The sequence below is a fragment of the Trachypithecus francoisi genome, unplaced genomic scaffold, assembly GCF_009764315.1.
Source record: "Trachypithecus francoisi isolate TF-2019V2 unplaced genomic scaffold, Tfra_2.0 Lachesis_group3, whole genome shotgun sequence".
Taxonomy (NCBI): domain Eukaryota; kingdom Metazoa; phylum Chordata; class Mammalia; order Primates; family Cercopithecidae; genus Trachypithecus; species Trachypithecus francoisi.
In genome coordinates this window covers 164,659,179-164,675,679 of record NW_022681468.1, presented here as the reverse complement: position 1 = coordinate 164,675,679, position 16,501 = coordinate 164,659,179, and the positions used below count along the sequence as shown (strand labels likewise).

The 16,501-nt window shown below is 48.1% G+C and overlaps 1 protein-coding gene across 4 annotated transcripts in view; it reads left to right on the top strand.

Annotated features, from left to right (window-relative positions):
* Positions 1–16,501, top strand: part of OCA2 (OCA2 melanosomal transmembrane protein) — a 326,593-nt gene that overhangs the window by 135,724 nt on the left and 174,368 nt on the right. For all 4 annotated transcript variants that reach the window (XM_033190812.1, XM_033190808.1, XM_033190809.1 and 1 more), the window contains exons 16-18: positions 875–1,022; positions 3,417–3,474; positions 6,542–6,650. In XM_033190812.1, the coding sequence (XP_033046703.1) occupies positions 875–1,022; positions 3,417–3,474; positions 6,542–6,650 (315 nt within the window). The remainder of the gene's footprint in view (positions 1–874; positions 1,023–3,416; positions 3,475–6,541; positions 6,651–16,501) is intronic.

The following is a 16,501-nucleotide window of genomic DNA, read 5'->3' as shown; positions in this document are numbered from 1 at the left end:
CTGACCTTGTGATCCGCCCGTCTCGGCCTCCCAAAGTGCTGGGATTACAGGCTTGAGCCACCACGCCCGGCCTGTTCTTTTAATGGATATTTCAAGAAACATATGTCATGTTTTTAACAGTAAAATAGAGGTTAAATGTAGGTTTTCATGAAATATTTGAATATCTTAAGAGGCCATGAACTGACACATCATTTCTCTCTACTCTTCTCTATCAGAAAGTGTCTGAATTCAGTGATGGGTGAAAATTCTGCTCATTCTGTAGATTTCAGCATTTCATCAGGTCATCTACTTCTCTCTTGCCTGTGTTAGAGGCTCAGTGGGGCCTGGTTGGAGGGCGCCTCCCTGTCTTCTGCCTTACCAAATGCCCTGCTGGAGAGCCCTGAGCACCTTCTCCTGAGAATTGCACTTGTGTTTTCAATTGTCACTAGATCTGCTCCTGAAACCCCCTCAAGGATTGGGCAATGTCTAGATTTTGGCTGGAAGCAGATCCGAAATACTTCCTGCAGGAAGGGGAAAAGGTTGTTGGGTGCTAGCTTTGATGTGTTTGTTCAAGAACGGAATTTATTCTTCACGGAAAGGGTTGAAATTGCCTTACTTTGCTTTTGTGATAATTTTTACATGTCAGCTTTGTCATCTGGGCTGCATTGCAATAGCTTGGGTGCTGAGAAGCTCTGGGTGACCCTGGGCTACCTGCACATCTCGAGTGTGTGTCTGCTCCGCCAGGCCTCGGCTGTGTGGGGACAGAGGAGGGTGTTGCTGATGTCTAAGGTTGTGTGTCTGCTCCGCCAGGCCTTGGCTGTGTGGGGAACAGAGGAGGGCATTGCTGATGTCTGAGGTCGTGGGAGACTCAAGCTTCCCTTTTCTTTCTCTGCAGAACTGAAGCACGAGATTCACGTCTGGCGCCTGACCGCTCAGCGCATCAGCCCGGCCAGCCGTGAGGAGACTGCCGTGCGCCGCCTGCTGCTGGGGAAGGTGCTGGCCCTGGAGCACCTGCTCGCCCGGAGGCTGCACACCTTCCACAGGTACCGGGCGGGGTGCTGCTCAGACTGTGCCAGCAAAACGTTCCATGGCCCTACAAAACAGCGACACCAGCTGTATACTAATACGTGATTTTTAGGTGACACACACTGTGCTAAGCCTCTTATGGTGCATTTTATCTGACCCTCAATGAGCTCTGCAGGGGGTACACAGCCGAGTTTAAGGACAAAAAAAAAAAACAAAAAAAAACAAAAAAACAAAACAAAACCAGAGGCTCAGAGTTTGAGCAGTGTGCCCAGGGTTGTGCAGCTTGGAAGGAATGGCGCTGGGGGTGGAGCTCACACTCTTAACCACTGGGCTGTCCCGTCTCTCCATGTTGTAATTGTTGCACGACAAAAACAAAAAACCGTTAATGCAAAGACTAATCGGACAAAATATTCTGCCAGTAGTTGATTTTCAGGCACCTGAAAGGATATGAAAGCCCCACTCAATTTGTTTCCTGGCGTTCGTGGTTAATCGAAGCTGGGACTTAAAGGGTAACCATGAATTGGTGTTTTCTCTCCTTGCCGTGACGTGGTGCTGAGTTCCAAGCAGTCTTTGTTCTAGAAGCTCAGACAGAAGAAGCAGGAGCCTGGTGACCCCCCAAGGGATGCCGAAGCAGAAGCGTCCCCACAGCTGAGCTGCGAGTGGGTGGAGGTGTCCATCTAGGCGAGGGGAAGTGTGAACCCTTATGAACAAAGTCTAGCATGGTCTTGCATGTTGCCATTCGCTGAGCCCTGAGGGGTTGCCCTGCATGCGTGTCTCAGGGTCTGGCTGTTAGTGGGAGGATTGCCAGGCAGTCCCACGGAGTCCCACACAATCCCGGGAGGAAGTGCTGGCTCTGTGGCACTGGCTCCATCCCCCGCCCAGGACCCACCTCACCCAGCAGTGCTGGAGCAGCAGGACCAGTGTCCTTAGGCCACAGGGAGGCCCTGAGTTGCAGGCTGGGGAAAAAATGACCACCTTTGGCAGCAGGTGCAGATCTTAAAGGAAGACACTTCATAAATTAAAGGTAGAATAAATTATCCTGGTGTTCGGTGTTAAAGACACACTTAGTGCATCTCAGGTTACAAACGTGAGGAAATGTGGGCTCCGAGGCTCACCACGTTCCCATCAGCTCATTTGGTGTTAGTCACACATGGGGAAACCGAGACCTGGGGAGGGCGTGGCTTCCCAAAACCACACAGTTGCTGAGAAGCAGATTACCATGAGGGTGTCCTAAGGCAAGGTTGGGTTCTGCAGGTTTTATTTTTTTATTTTTTTGAGACGGAGTTTAGCTCTTCTTGCCCAGGCTGGAGTGCAGTGGCACGATCTTGGCTTACCGCAGCCTCTGCCTCCTTTACCTCCTGGGTTCAAGCAATTCTCCTGCCTCAGCCTCCCAAGTAGCTGGGATTACAGGCATGTGCCAACCCGCCTGGCTGACTTTGTGTTTTTAGTAGAGATGGGGTTTCTCCATGTTGGTCAGGCTGGTCTCAAACTCCCGACCTCAGGTGATCTGCCCGCCTTGGCCTCCCAAAGTACTGGGATTATAGGTGTGAGTCACCATGCCCACCTGCAGGTCTTATTTTTACATTTTCTTTTTAAAAATTGTCCTCAGACTCATTCAACTGTGTCTGCTGTGATTCTTTACGGCCCAGACTGGCTGTGAGGTCAGCCTCCTTTGATACTAAAACTGCATTCTTCATTGTGCAGCTCCTTTTCCCTAATTGGTGTAGGAGGAAGTCAGCCAGGAGGGCGGGCTGAGTTAGAAACATGGAAAAGGAGAGGCAAGTGGGAGCCACTAAAGGGGCTGAAACAGGCGGGAGGAGACCACCCCGGCAGGAGCAGCACAGACAGAAAAGCCTTCAAAGCCGATCTTCCCCAACCACTGACCTCAAGCGATCCTTCCCCCTCAGCCTCCCAGAGTCCTCGGATTTCAGGCATGGAATTGATCACTGATTGATGAAAATCAACGTTAAAGCAAGTGACATTTCTTTTACCATGTTTTTCTTTGGTTGGTTGTAAGAGCTGTACAGGTTCAGTGCCCTCATCTTGGAAACAGAGATTCGGGAATGTAGAAGTGCACGTAAAGAGGACAATAAAGAGGCTGACGGTCGCTGCCCTTGTCCGTGTGCTGCCACGGGGTTTTCATGAAGCGTCCCGTGCGCAAGCTGTCCCACACACCTCCTCACACACACTTCTTTCGTCATTCAGGCCATTATATGTATTTTTTTGGGGAAAATATAGACTGAGTACCCTTTCCAGCCAACCAGTGAAGCCCCACTGGCCCCCCATGACTAGTCCTGCCAGGCTCCATGTCGCAGACAGCGTCCAGGCACGGAGTGCTGTGGGCTGCCGCTCCACGATCTCACCGCACAGCGTGACCAGGGAAGTAATGAGTCTCTTCTTTTCTCTTTTAGACAGATCTCACAGGAGGACAAAAATTGGGAGACCAATATCCAGGAACTCCAAAAAAAGGTACCCAGCTTTCTCTTTTCAGGGATTTCAGTTCACTTCTCCAAGAAGAGAGTGAGTGATGCCTTTCCTTTCCCTCACATGACTGAACGCCATTTCTCTTTTTATTTCTGTGATTGTACACAAGACATTACGATTTATGTGTTTGAGTGAATGGGGAGAAATGTTTTCCGGATACAGCAGGCTGATTTTGTCAGGACGTGGAAAGCGAACGTCTTCATAGGGCCTTTCCCTTTCCCTGCACGTTGCAGGGCCCGCCCTCTGAGCGGGTGTCCCTGACCACCAGCCCTCTCCTGGCCCTGAAGGGCAGGCCCGAGTTCACAATTTGCAGAGGGGAGGCCGGCGAGGCGTGCTGCGTGAAGTGGAGCAGCTTTAGGGACGGACATAGGATGCGTGAGTGTCCTGCCGATGGCTCTGACTTCTTGGGGCAGAGCTTTGTTTTTTTTTCTTTTGGCTCTTTCTCAGCCCATTTATGAACACGGAGGGCCCCTTCCCAGTCGAGAGAGCTCTGCGCAAGATCTGCTGGGAGTCACTTGCATCTCAGTGACATTTCAGATCTGTGCGGTTTATCTTCTAGGGAGAGACTGAATACCCACTCTAATTGTGACGGGCACACTCTACATGCGTTTCCTAACAGGTGTTTCCTAACAGGGCTTCAGCACACCTCACGTCTCTCGTGTTTATTTTCCATAAAGATGTTGGATGCGATCTGATGAGGTGCCTCAGTGCCTTCACACTCTGTCCTATGTAGATGGTCAGGGTTAGAAAAGAGAGGTGTAGCTGTGATACTCTTGCGGGCCCCAAGTTCATACAGATGATGCCTGCTTTGCTAGACTGTGGTGTTTTAGTCATGAGCTGGAGAAGAACTGTGCGCCTCTCTGTGCACCTGGACGAGGACTACGGTGAGATGAAATGAAGAGGGAAGGCTTGGCGGCATCCCTGTATCACATCTAAGAATTCTTACAGAAGTGACTCTAGGGGTGTGTGCGCGCGCCGTGGAATACTATCAGCCATAGAAAGGAATGAAACAATGGCATTCACAGTAACCTGCATGCACTTGGAGACCAGTGAAGTAACTCCGGAATGGAAAACGAAGCATCGTATGTTCTCACTTATAAGTGGGAGCCAAGCTACGAGGACACAAAGGCATAAGAATGATATAATAGACTTTGCGTGCTTGGGGGGAGGGTGGGAGTGGGGCGAGGGATAAGACTACACATTGGGTGCCGTGTACACTGCTCAGGCGATGGGAGCACCAGAAATCTCAGAAATCACCACTAAAGAACTTATCCATATAATCAAACACCACCTGTCTTCCCAAAACCTATTGAAATAAAAAAAAAAAAAAGAAAAAAAGAAATGACCTCAGGTATCTAGAAGGAGCAAATGTGAATGCCACCCCCAAACCCCTCCACTTCCGTGAGCTGCAGGATGCTGGAATGCTCTTGGACCTGCCTGCTCCTCCACCTCCGATCTTCGCACTGGCTGTGGCAATAGCCACTTTCTGTGGTTGCTGCGACCTCAGGGAAGGTTTGCAGTGCCTCCCTTCACGCCTGGTGAGAACCCGCATCACTCTCGTCTGAGCATTTCAAATCCTTTTCCTGCCATGCTCCTTTGGTCCTAATTCTTCAGCACAGAATCATGCAGGAAAATCAGCCTTCCCCAGAGGGGCGACGGGGAGGATGAGAAGGGGCTGGCCGAGCCATGAGCCTTTGCAGTGGGCAGATGCTCACCAGTGGCCTCACTACACATGGAGGTGGGGCTGTGTCAGAGCTGTTGTGACACGGAGGGGCTTGCATATGTTTTTGATAGCAGCAGCTTTACCTATGTGACCAGAGGAAGCAAGAGAGAAAATCTCTCTGTAGTTCTAGCTCTACCGCTGTGTGTCTATATCTATATGTCTGTATCTGGCCAAATCCAGATAACTGTAGATTGCTGTGATGACAGATGTCTAGATCCGCCTGCATCTACAAAGCTACAGACGTCAACACCGGTCATCATTGCTGTCTGCATCTAACCACCTAAACAGACTAGACAGATGGGTGGACAGGTGTGCTGGTGGGACCAGACTCAAGTAAGGATCCGATGCTTGCCAGGCATGGTGGCTCACACCTGTAATCCCAGCGCTTTGGGAGGCAGAGATGGGAGCATTGCTTGAACCCAGGAGTTCAAGACCAGCCTGGGCAACATGGTGAAACCCTGTCTCTACTAAAAATACAAAAACTAGCTGGGCATGGTGCTACACACCTGTAGTCCCAGCTACTTGGGAGGCAGGCTGAGGTAGAAGGATCACCTGAGCCTGGGAGGCGGAGGCTGTGTTGAGCCGAGACTGTGCTACTGCACTCCAGCCTGGGTGACAGAGTGAGACTCTGTCTCCACAGAGACCTGGTTGACAGGGCAGGCCAACCAGGTGCCCATCTGTGCATGCTTCCCTGCCCTGGCCCCCTGCAGCCATGGCCTGTGGGGCACAGTACCCTTGGGGCCTTATAGGAAGAGCCCTGTCTTGTGCTGACACCTAGGTTGATGGAGGCCTTGCAGAGGATGAGATGCCTCAGGGCCTGCCCTTCCCCTGTGACTGGGTGGATCCCCGTGGGTGTCATCCCAGCGCTAAGAGTGCACCGCCTGTGTTCCAAGGGCGTCGTGCATGTCATGTCAAGAACATGGCCAGAGCCTTATCTGGGAGTCACAGTTCCGTGAGAAGGCTCAGCCTCATTGCCCTGCCTGCATGCTTGGCATGGTAGGGAAAGGAACAGTGAAGACAGCGCTGCCACCACAGGTGCCTGTAGAAATGCCCGGTCATCCTATGATACCTGCTGGCCAGGTTTCATAACAGGGCTGTACTACTCTTGACATCTGCTGTGTTTATCTTTCATAAAGATTTTGAATGCAGTAATCCTGAATCTGTACGGTTTTCCTTGTAACACAGTACTTTGTCATTTTCTTTCAAGTTTGAGAGGTTACGTTTTTCGTCATCGTGAAATCTGTCATGATTCCAGTTGCGTAGGTTATGACGCCCTGCAGGAGTCAGAAGGTTGTGCAGAGAACATGAGCTGTGGTTTCTCTCTTACAGCATAGGATATCCGATGGGATTCTGCTCGCCAAATGCCTGACCGTGTTGGGATTTGTTATCTTCATGTTTTTCCTCAATTCGTTTGTCCCTGGCATTCATCTTGATCTTGGTGAGTCTAATGTAGCTTTTGTTCATAGGCTTTGTCACATTCTGGATGGGAAGGTTTCAGAGTCTGTTCCCAGACACTGACCTCACCCACGGGCAGCTGGGCTGGTGGGAGGCCAGAGAGGTTTGAGATGGAGGGTGGGCAGCCTGCCCTGGGAAGAAGGGCGCCTTTCCTTTTGGTTTCCTGGGCAGGAGGGAGGGAGAGAGAGATGCATCTCCAGCCCCTTAGACTCTGTGCCATGGGTCCTCGGCCCCTCCAGGGTTGACCATGAGGAGGAATATAGAGTGGGCACTGTCCTGTCTGTTGTAGGTAATAACCACATCTTTACATGGTTCCCAGAAGAGACAGGGAGCCACGTGGGCAAGTCCAGCGCTGCCCTCTGTGCCGCCTGCCATGCCAGTTAGGTGACAGCCTGTTCAGGAGTTCGGGAGAGCCCTGGTGAATGGTCAGCTCTCTGCAGGGCCTGCTTGCCTCGTCTGAGGGTGCATCTGGCCCATGAAACTGTTCTCCCACCATCCACCGTTGGTTTCTCTTCTCCCACTTTCACCACACCCATGACTCTCAGACCTCTCCACTTTCTCTAGCCTGTGTCATGGCCAGGGCCTGTCCCCACCTGAGATGTGGCTTCCTCAGGAGGAGCTCACCACAGAGCTTGTCAACCCCTGGCCTCCTCCACCCTCCATAAACGTTCTCCACTCTCCTAGGTGTTTATCAATTTCACAGTTGTCTCCATTGCTGTCCTTATTGAAAACAAAACAAAACCCACCCACATGAAAGTGTAGGTTTATAAGAAGCATAAATTTGAGATGGGGTCACAGTCTTTTCTTTTACCAAAGCTTTACCCATAGTTTTCCTTCAAAAGTGAGTTCTGCTAAGATGGTTAAAATATCCAACTTTTATCTTATTTTGTATAAAACCTTGATTCACTGTGAAAGTTGAGGAGTGCAGCTGCCATAGAAAGCGAGGCCTCTTAATTGTGTAAAATAGATGGATAATGCCACAAGCTTCAGTGATTCGCACCACATCTTTGCTTCTGGGGTTCCTGGAAACCATCAGAAATTCATGGGCCAGAAGTTGGTTTTCCTTTTCTCTTACGTAAAAAAGCCACATTTCTAGATTCGCACACAACACATGATGTACGTGCTTTTGACTGGAGTCCAGCTTTATGTTATGTATTCACAGCCCCTCAATTTCTTTCCCTTGATAATTTGAAATCCGACTTGCCAGGTGTCCTGGGCTTGGTTCAAGCTGGCAGGTATTATTTATCCACACCTGAGAGCCGGTCTGCTTAGAATCCTGATGAGGTAATGATCCAAAGCTGGAGTGGTAACGATATTGTGAATTCCAAATTGTATTTGGTGGATTACATCTAGAAATTGCTGCAGTGTAATTATTAATTATTTTTCATTACACCTCAGGCCGAATGTAATTTTAACATTAGAAACCTAATGACTACAAGAATGTTAGGTAGTCACCACTGGTAATTAAACAAATTTAAAAAACTAGTGTTTTGTGGGCAGAGAGGTTCCATTAGGTGTTCACAGATAATTTTGCTCCTAATTTTATTTGAGAGTCTACTTTAGAAGAACATAGCAGGCATTTTAAAAACTAAAAAGATACAAGAGCTTGCATTCAATTTTATTACCATTTGGCAACAGTCCTTGTATAAAAAACAATACTTGAATACTTAAAGTCACATCTTTAACTATATGGACTTTAAAAATCTTGGTTACTATGAAACTTTTAGCCTGGAAGTCTATATTGTTTTACAAAATGTCTCATCTCCTTTTGTGTGGTTGTTCCATCTGTGAATGATGGTCATGTTTATTTTCTGCTTTTAAATCCTGTTTTGTTTTTAGTTGGGGTTTGTGTTCAGGTGATTTTATCTGGAGATCCAGATATTTGCATATTCATCAAGATAGGTCAGGTTGACTAGGAGAAGAGTTTGATTGGCATATATTTTAATGGAATACAGTTTCCTTAGAGTGATAAGAACTTTTCTGATAGAACAGAGGCAAAATGGATATAAGATCTTCCCAGGGCTTCAGCCAGTAGCAACGTGATCATTTATCTTTGGTGAAGTTCTGTTTTCTTTTTAAGTTTTTTACATGTAACAGTGTTTTTCTGAAATATTTTTGAGACAGAGTCTCACTCTGTTGCTCAGGCTGGAGTGCGGTGGTGCAATCTCAGCTCAGTGCAGGCTCTGCCTCCTGAGCTCAAGCAATTCTCGTGCCTCAGCCTCCAAAGTAGCTGGGATTACAGGAATGTGCCACCACTCCCAGCTAATTTTTGTAGTTTTAGTAGAGCTGGAGTTTGACTATGTTGGCCAGATGGGTCTCAAACTGCTGACCTCAGGTAATCCTCCCACCTCAGCCTCCCAAAGGGCTGGGATTATAGGCATGAGCCACTACGCTCGGCCAGGAGTTCTGTTTTCAGTGTGTCCTGCTGTGTAAGTTGAGCCTTGTTCAATGTGATGTCATATAACATGAAGTGACATCATATCACACGATGTGCATGAGGTAACACATGACATCATCTAATACAGGACACACACTGTCCGCTACGTGACATTACAACACAGTGTAATTGCATGTAACACAGGGTGCTGCCATGGAAAAATATGCGTTATGAAACAAAATGTGGCATCAGATAACGTTCCTTCATTTAGGAATCCTAAACTAGACACAGCATTGACTCTCTTTGTTTTTTTTTTTTTTTAATTATCATAGAGCAAAACTGACTTTTCCTTTGGATGTAGCGTTCTGTGGATTTTAACACATAAGTAGATTTGTGTAACTGCCACTGCAGTCAGAGTACAGGACAGCTCCGTTACAGACCTTTCTCAGCTATTCTTTCGTGGCCACCCTCCCGTGGTCCTGGCAAGGACTGATCTTCTCTCCATCACTATGGTTTTGTGTTTTTGGGGCTGTCATATACGTGGAATCGGATCGTATGCCACCTTTCGAGACTGGCTTGTCTCACACAGCGTAATGCCTTTGTGGTGCACCCAAGTTGCTGTGTGCATCAATAGTTCATTGCATTTAGCTGGGCGTGGTGGCTCATGCCTGTAATCCCAGCACTTTGAAAGGCCAAGGAGGGTGGATTGCTTGAGCCCAGGAGTTCGAGACCAGCCTGGGCAACATGGCAAAATCCCGTCTCTACAAAAAATACAAAAATTAGCTGGGCGTGGTGGTGTGCGCCTGTAGTCCCAGCTACTTGGGAGGCTGAGGCAGGAGGATTACTTGAGCCTGGGAGGTGGAGGTTGCAGTGAGCTCAGATCGCACCACTGCACTCCAGCCTCAGTGACAGAGCCAGACCCTATTTCAGAAAAACAAAAACAAAAACAAACCCAAAAAACTACTCCAGACACTTCTGAGTACATGGTTTTCTGTGAACTTCAGTTTTTATTCTCTGGGTTGATTTCCTTCTCTTGAGTGGCACTGCTGTGTCATACGGTGGGTGTGGATTTTATTTTAAAAGAAACTGCCACCCCGTTTTCTAGTGAGGCCAACCCCTTTGCGTTCCCACAGCATGTATGGGAGTTCCAGCTGCCTTGCACCCTGACTAACACATGGAACAGTGAGAATTCCCCTGGAGTTCCACAGCACCTTATGCAAACCTTAAATATATTCTCTTGATTTCTTTCCTCCTCTGTCTTCTGACCTTCCCCTTCCCAGCTAGACTCAAGGACCTGGTCCGTGTGCCTGCATTTCCCCTTCCTGGTGCCTGGTGCTAATGCCTGGTTCATTAATAGAAGCAAGGTGTAGGTTTAAAGGATGCATGAACAAACTTCTTGTTACTGCTCACAGATTCCAACTTAACTATTGTGGGAATTTCCTATGTGGTTGACCCAGTCAGGGGCACAGACTGAGGCAAAGGCTCACATGTGTGTTCTTCATCCAGGAGCTTCATCCCAGGGAAGAGGAGTGAGGGATGGGGGCCGGGCAGTGAGGAGAGCGAGCGCAGGCACCACTGCCCCAGCATGCTGGCCTTTGTGACAGGCCACTGGAGCTCCATCCTGCAGGACTGTCTGAGTGGAGGTACCAAGTGCCTCTCAGGGCTGTCTGTGGGGTTGAGTAGAGCAAGAAGGAATGTTTACTGGCTGATGCGCATGGCCCATTGGTTTCAGCTCCTTCCCGTGGGATGCCAGAGTGCATGTGTCCAGCTGCATGTGCCGAGGCCATGCGGCCACACCCACAGGGCAGCCCAGGCGGAGAAGGCATCAGGGCATGGGCTCCAGGGCAGACCTTCTGGGTGCATCTGTATGAGGGTGGTCGGGCCACATGGAGATGGCTGTGGTGACAGGAGAGCCGTGAGGGACCCAGGGGTGTGCAAGAGGTGGCACAATGGCAAAGAAGGGTGAGCAAGGGCCAGGGTCACAGTTCACACCCATCCGGCAAAGAGATGGCTTCCAACGTGCAGGGACCATCACCTCACAGCACAGCAGGACCGAGCCCAGCCTGGGCGCCGGCTCCGCAGAGGTCGCAGCCCCTGCATGAGGCCCTTAGTGCCAGATGGGTTCGTAGGGGCCGCGGGAGAACCTTCCCCTTGGGCCTCTTGAGTTTCTCTGAAAAAACAACTAACAGAAGGCAGAGTAATAGGAGAAAAGGCGTACACGTGTATTTAACACGTGTCCACAGGGATCTTCAGAATGAAGACCCAAAGATACAGGAGACATTGACCGTGTTGATATTTAGGTTCAACCAAGTGTGGAGAGCTGTGTAGAAACGGGATTGGAGAAGAAGGTGTATGATTGGGTGCTGATAGGCTGCGTGGGAACCCCAGCAGGGCCTGTCTGTCCAGAGTCTTCCTGGCCTCTCTGAGCAGCACTCCTTCCTTCTGGGTGTGGGGCAGGCCCCTCTCTGGAATGGGGGTCGTAGGACCTGTGGTCAAACAAGGCAGGCCAGACAGTTTCTTCATGGCCAGTTTTCACACAGAAAGGCGGGGGGATAAAATGAGAATAACACTTTAGGTTTTATGGCTGGCTTTGGAGAAGAGAGTTCTGGTTTCTATGACCTGCCTTGGGAAAGAGGGATTCTAGTTTCTTTGGCAGCCTCGGGGGAGAATGGGACTGAGAGATGGGCCGGCAGGAGGAAGGCAGAGAAAACTTCCTTCTGATGCAACAAAAACTTCAGCTGAATTAAATTGAAAGGAGTTTAATTGAACAATGAATGATTCGCAAATCGGACAGCCCTCAGAATCCCAGCAGATTTACTGTGGAAACTGCTCATCAAGGCTCTAATGAGACTAACAAGTCTAAGAGACTCCAGGGGTGCCTTTGGTCAGAACAAACTTATAGACAAAAAAGGTAAAATGACGTACGGGAGTCAGAAGTGAGGTACAGAAACAGTGAGATTGGTTACAGCCCGGCGGTGTCCGTGTTTGAACACAGTTTGAACAGTCAGCAGCCTATGAGTGGTTGAAGTATGGCCGTGGGGACTGGCCGACACTCAGCCGTTGTTGGAAGTGCACACTATTAAGTTAGGCTTCCACTTTGTCTAACTGCTAAGCTAGGTTACGGTTCATCCACAAGGACTCAAATACAGAAGCCCAGAGTCCTTCTCAGACCATCGTTAACTTTAACGCTTTGGAGGCCTTCATTTTGGGGTATTGCTTTCTGAGCCCCAGGAGTTTCAAAATTCAGATTTTTTTGTGGTTTTAGAAAGATAATTCAGGGAGCATACTGAATTTTGGATATGATGTAACACACTCTGAGAGGTTCAGGGCCGCACCCTGTCATCCGAGCATGAGTTCTGCAGGGAAACACGATTATTTACACAAAATGGGACAAATAAAGACTGCAAACAACCTCATTCCTATTCAAGTCAGCTGTTTTTGAATTTTTTACATCAAAACATACAGAAAAAGTTTGCTTTTCTGAAATTAGGGTTTCAAGATTGTGGATAACTGATTATGAACCTATGAAAAGAATCAGCGAGGCAGGCTTGAAAATGTTATCTTTGGCCTTACAATTTAGAGCCTTGATGAGCAGTTTCCTAGGCCTCCTCCTCTGATAATTAGTTCAGAATGCACCCCAGATTCTCTCATGATGTGTTTGATTAGATTTCAGTTCTGGAAAATTTTCCGTCATTATTCCGCTGATGATGGTTTTGAAATTGCTGCTCTTCTCTGTGTCCCTTGGTGTCCCTCTGGTTGGGCAGTTTTATTGTTGTCTTTGTGAAAGTATTTTTAGCTACAAATAAAGCAATCTATTGGATCTGTCTTAAGCAAAATAGAGGATTATTAGAATAATAACAGGCTGACAGTCTCCAAGGACACTGGGCCCCCCAGGGGCAGGCTCAGGAAGGAGGAAGGGTCCAGATGGAGGGTGCCCACCGCCCCGGCCTCTGCAGTGCTCTGCCCTCAGCCCCTCGCTTCTCTGCCACCGGTTAGTGCATCTTTTTTCTGCTCATGACAGAATAGTGGTTGCCTCATCAGTTTCCCAGTTTATAGGACCTCGATTTCAGCCACACCCAGAGAAAAGGCTATTTTGAATACCCAGTTCCCGGGTGAAGAGGAGTCTGCTTGGCCTGGTTGGTTTCTTTCATCTCCTAGCACAGGAAATTCTGAGCAGGCGGGCAGGAACAAGTGGTGAGACGTGGCCTGGGGTGGCTGAGGCATACTTCTTAGAGGAGGTCGCTATGAGCTGGACAGACATTCCCAAGGCTTCCTAATATATACTCTATGCACTCTAGTTTCTAGTAAGATTCATGTCAGCTGGGCCATTCATATATCCATCCTCTCACTTATTCATGCGTTTGTATGACGCATGCAGGCAGTGGCCTCGGGGTTGGTTGGGGCTCCTGTGCTGAACATGAAAATGACACCGCTGCTCTGCTAGGTCGTCTTCTCTAGAGGGGAGATGGATCTGTATTTATTCTACCAGGGACTCACGTAGCTGTCCAGAGGGTTCCTCTTGCCTGCTGCCCAAGGAGACCAGATTTATGGAGGCAGAGTTACTGCAGTAGGGAAGGAGTTTTACCCATGTAGAGCTGGCTAAATGGAAGACAGGAGTTGTATTATTACTGAAATCAGCCTCTGATTCGGAGGCTCGGGTTTTTCAAGGACAATTTTGGGGAAGAATGGCAGGGAGAATGGCTAGGCAATAGGCGCCTGCTGCCAGTTGGTCGAGGGTGTAAATCACAGGGGTGTGGGAAATGGTTCTTCTGCACGCAGAAGCACTTCTGGGTAAGCTGCAGGAGCAGCTGGCCAGTCCAGATGGAGCCATCAGTCTCAGACATGCAAAAACCCTGAAAAGGTATCTCAAAAGGCCAGTCTTAGGCTCTACAATAGAGATGTTATCTGCAGGAGTAACTGGGGAAGTTGCATGTCTTGTGACCTCCTGAATAATGGCTGGCAATCTTCTATGTCTACACGTTAGCAGAATTCAGTGTCTCCTATCCTCCTATCCTGGTGTTCTTTGATTAGCTTTACAAATGCAATTGAGTTTTGGGGAAGGGCTGATACCATTTAAGCTATAAACTAAATGTCTGGCAAAGTTAGCTTGCCTTAAGCCCAAGAATAGTTAAGGGCAGCTTGAAGGCTAAAGGCAAGAGGGGAGTTGGATAGATCAGATCTCCCTCACTGTCGTAATTTTCTCACTGATACAATTTCTGCAAAGGTGGTTTCAGTCACATTAGGGGCAGCGAGGACCACACAGCTAATGTAGACCCCAAGACCTTCAGAGCTGTGATGCAGAGACAGGCCAAGGGTACCAAATGGGGAAGCTCAAAATGATAATTTCCATAGTCAAGGTGTCCATGAGAAGAGTGAAACTCTGTAAATTATTTGAAGAGATCTATCCTGAGACAAAAATGAGTGACCACGGCCCGTGACGCCACTCCAGGAGATCCTGAGAACATGTACCCAAGGTGGTTGAGTTACAGCTTGATTTTGTACATGTTAGGGGGACAGAAGTTATAGAAGACGTTCATCAATACGTGTAAGGCGTGTGTTGGTTCAGTCCAGAAAGGTGTGACAACTCGAAGCAGGGGGTGGGGTAAGGGCTTTCTGGTCATAGGTGGATTCAAAGACTTTCTGATTGGCCATTGGCTGAAAGAGTTAAGTTATTATCTAAAGTCCCAGAATCAATAGAAAGAAGAGCCTGGGTTAAGATATGGGGTTGCAGGCCGGGCGCGGTGGCTCAAGCCTGTAATCCCAGCACTTTGGGAGGCCGAGACGGGCGGATCATGAGGTCAGGAGATCGAGACCATCCTGGCTAACACGGTGAAACCCCGTCTCTACTAAAAAGTACAAAAAACTAGCCGGGCGAGGTGGCGGGCGCCTGTAGTCCCAGCTACTCAGGAGGCTGAGGCAGGAGAATGGCGGGAACCCCGGAGGCGGGGCTTGCAGTGAGCTGAGATCCGGCCACTGCACTCCAGCCTGGGCGACAGAGCAAGACTCTGTCTCAAAAAAAAAATAAAAAAAAAATAAAAAAAAAAGATATGGGGTTGCAGAGACCAGGGGTTTTATCATGCAGATGAAGTCTCCAGATGGCAGGTTTCAGAGCTCTTATCAGACCTAAAAAAATGCCAGTCTTAGGGAAAGGATCTGGAAAGGGAAGGGGATTCTCCACAGAATATAGATTTTCCTCACAAAAGACAGCTTTGCAGGGCCGTCTCCAAATGTGTCAAATAAACATATTTTGCGGTAAAACACTTGGATTTCTTTCAGGGCCTGCTGTCTGTCGTGTGATGCTATACTAGACTCAGGCTGGAATTTGGTCTCATTGGTGCGCCTATTCTATCAGTCTTAAGATCCCTGTTTTAATATGAATGCTGGGCAGTTGTGCCTGAATTCCAGAGGGAGGAGGGTACAGTGAGGCACAGCTGGCCCCCTTCCCTCCCATTGTGTCCTGAACTACTTTTTCGGATTTCTTTGAAATGTCCTTGGCTGAGAGGGGGTCCGTCAGTTGGTTGAGGGGCTTAGAAATTTGTTTTTGGTTTACAGAGTTACAGATGAGAGGCCTAATGAAATCCACAAAAGAAATGAGGGGCTAGGCTGGGCGTGGTGGCTCACGCCTGTAATCCCAGCACTTTGGGAGGCTGAGACGGGCGGATCACGAGGTCAGGAGATCGAGACCATCCTGGCTAACACGGTGAAACCCCGTCTCTACTAAAATACAAAAAAAACTAGCCGGGCGTGGTGGCGGGTGCCTGTGGTCCCAGCTACTTGGGAGGCTGAGGCAGGAGAATGGCGTAAACCCGGGAGGCGGAGCTTGCAGTGAGCCGAGATTGCGCCACTGCACTCCATCCTGGGTGACAGAGCGAGACTCCATCTCAAAAAAAAAGAAAAAAAAAAAAAGAAATGAGGAGCTCTTACTGGAAAGGCTATGGCATATTAGAAAAAATCCTTGATATATGTAAACTGTTTAAGTCAGTTATTACATACAGTTTGTGTTAACCTGGTAATAAAAATATTTAAATCCCTGGATGGCTCTATTCTAATTTTCATCAAATGTTTATCTTAAATGCATGTAAATATCCAAGAGATTATTTCAGAATGATGATAAATATAATATAATGCAATATAAGGTAATGTAATATGATGTAATGTAATATGGATCTTGGATTTATAAGTCAATTAGAATAATTAGCTTCTTTCCTTATTATCCTCACCATGGGTAAAATTACCACATTTCATCATAACACTGAAGAAGTGAAATCATGGGAGAGAGAATGACTCAGTTTTTTAAAAATGGAGATACAGAATTAACACAACATAAAATTTATCTTGCAAAATTATATAATTCAGTGTATTTTAGTATATTCACAAAGTTGTACAACCATTGCCAGTATCCAGTTCCAGAACACTTTCCTCATTCCCCAAATAATCTTGTACCCAAAAGTAGTCAC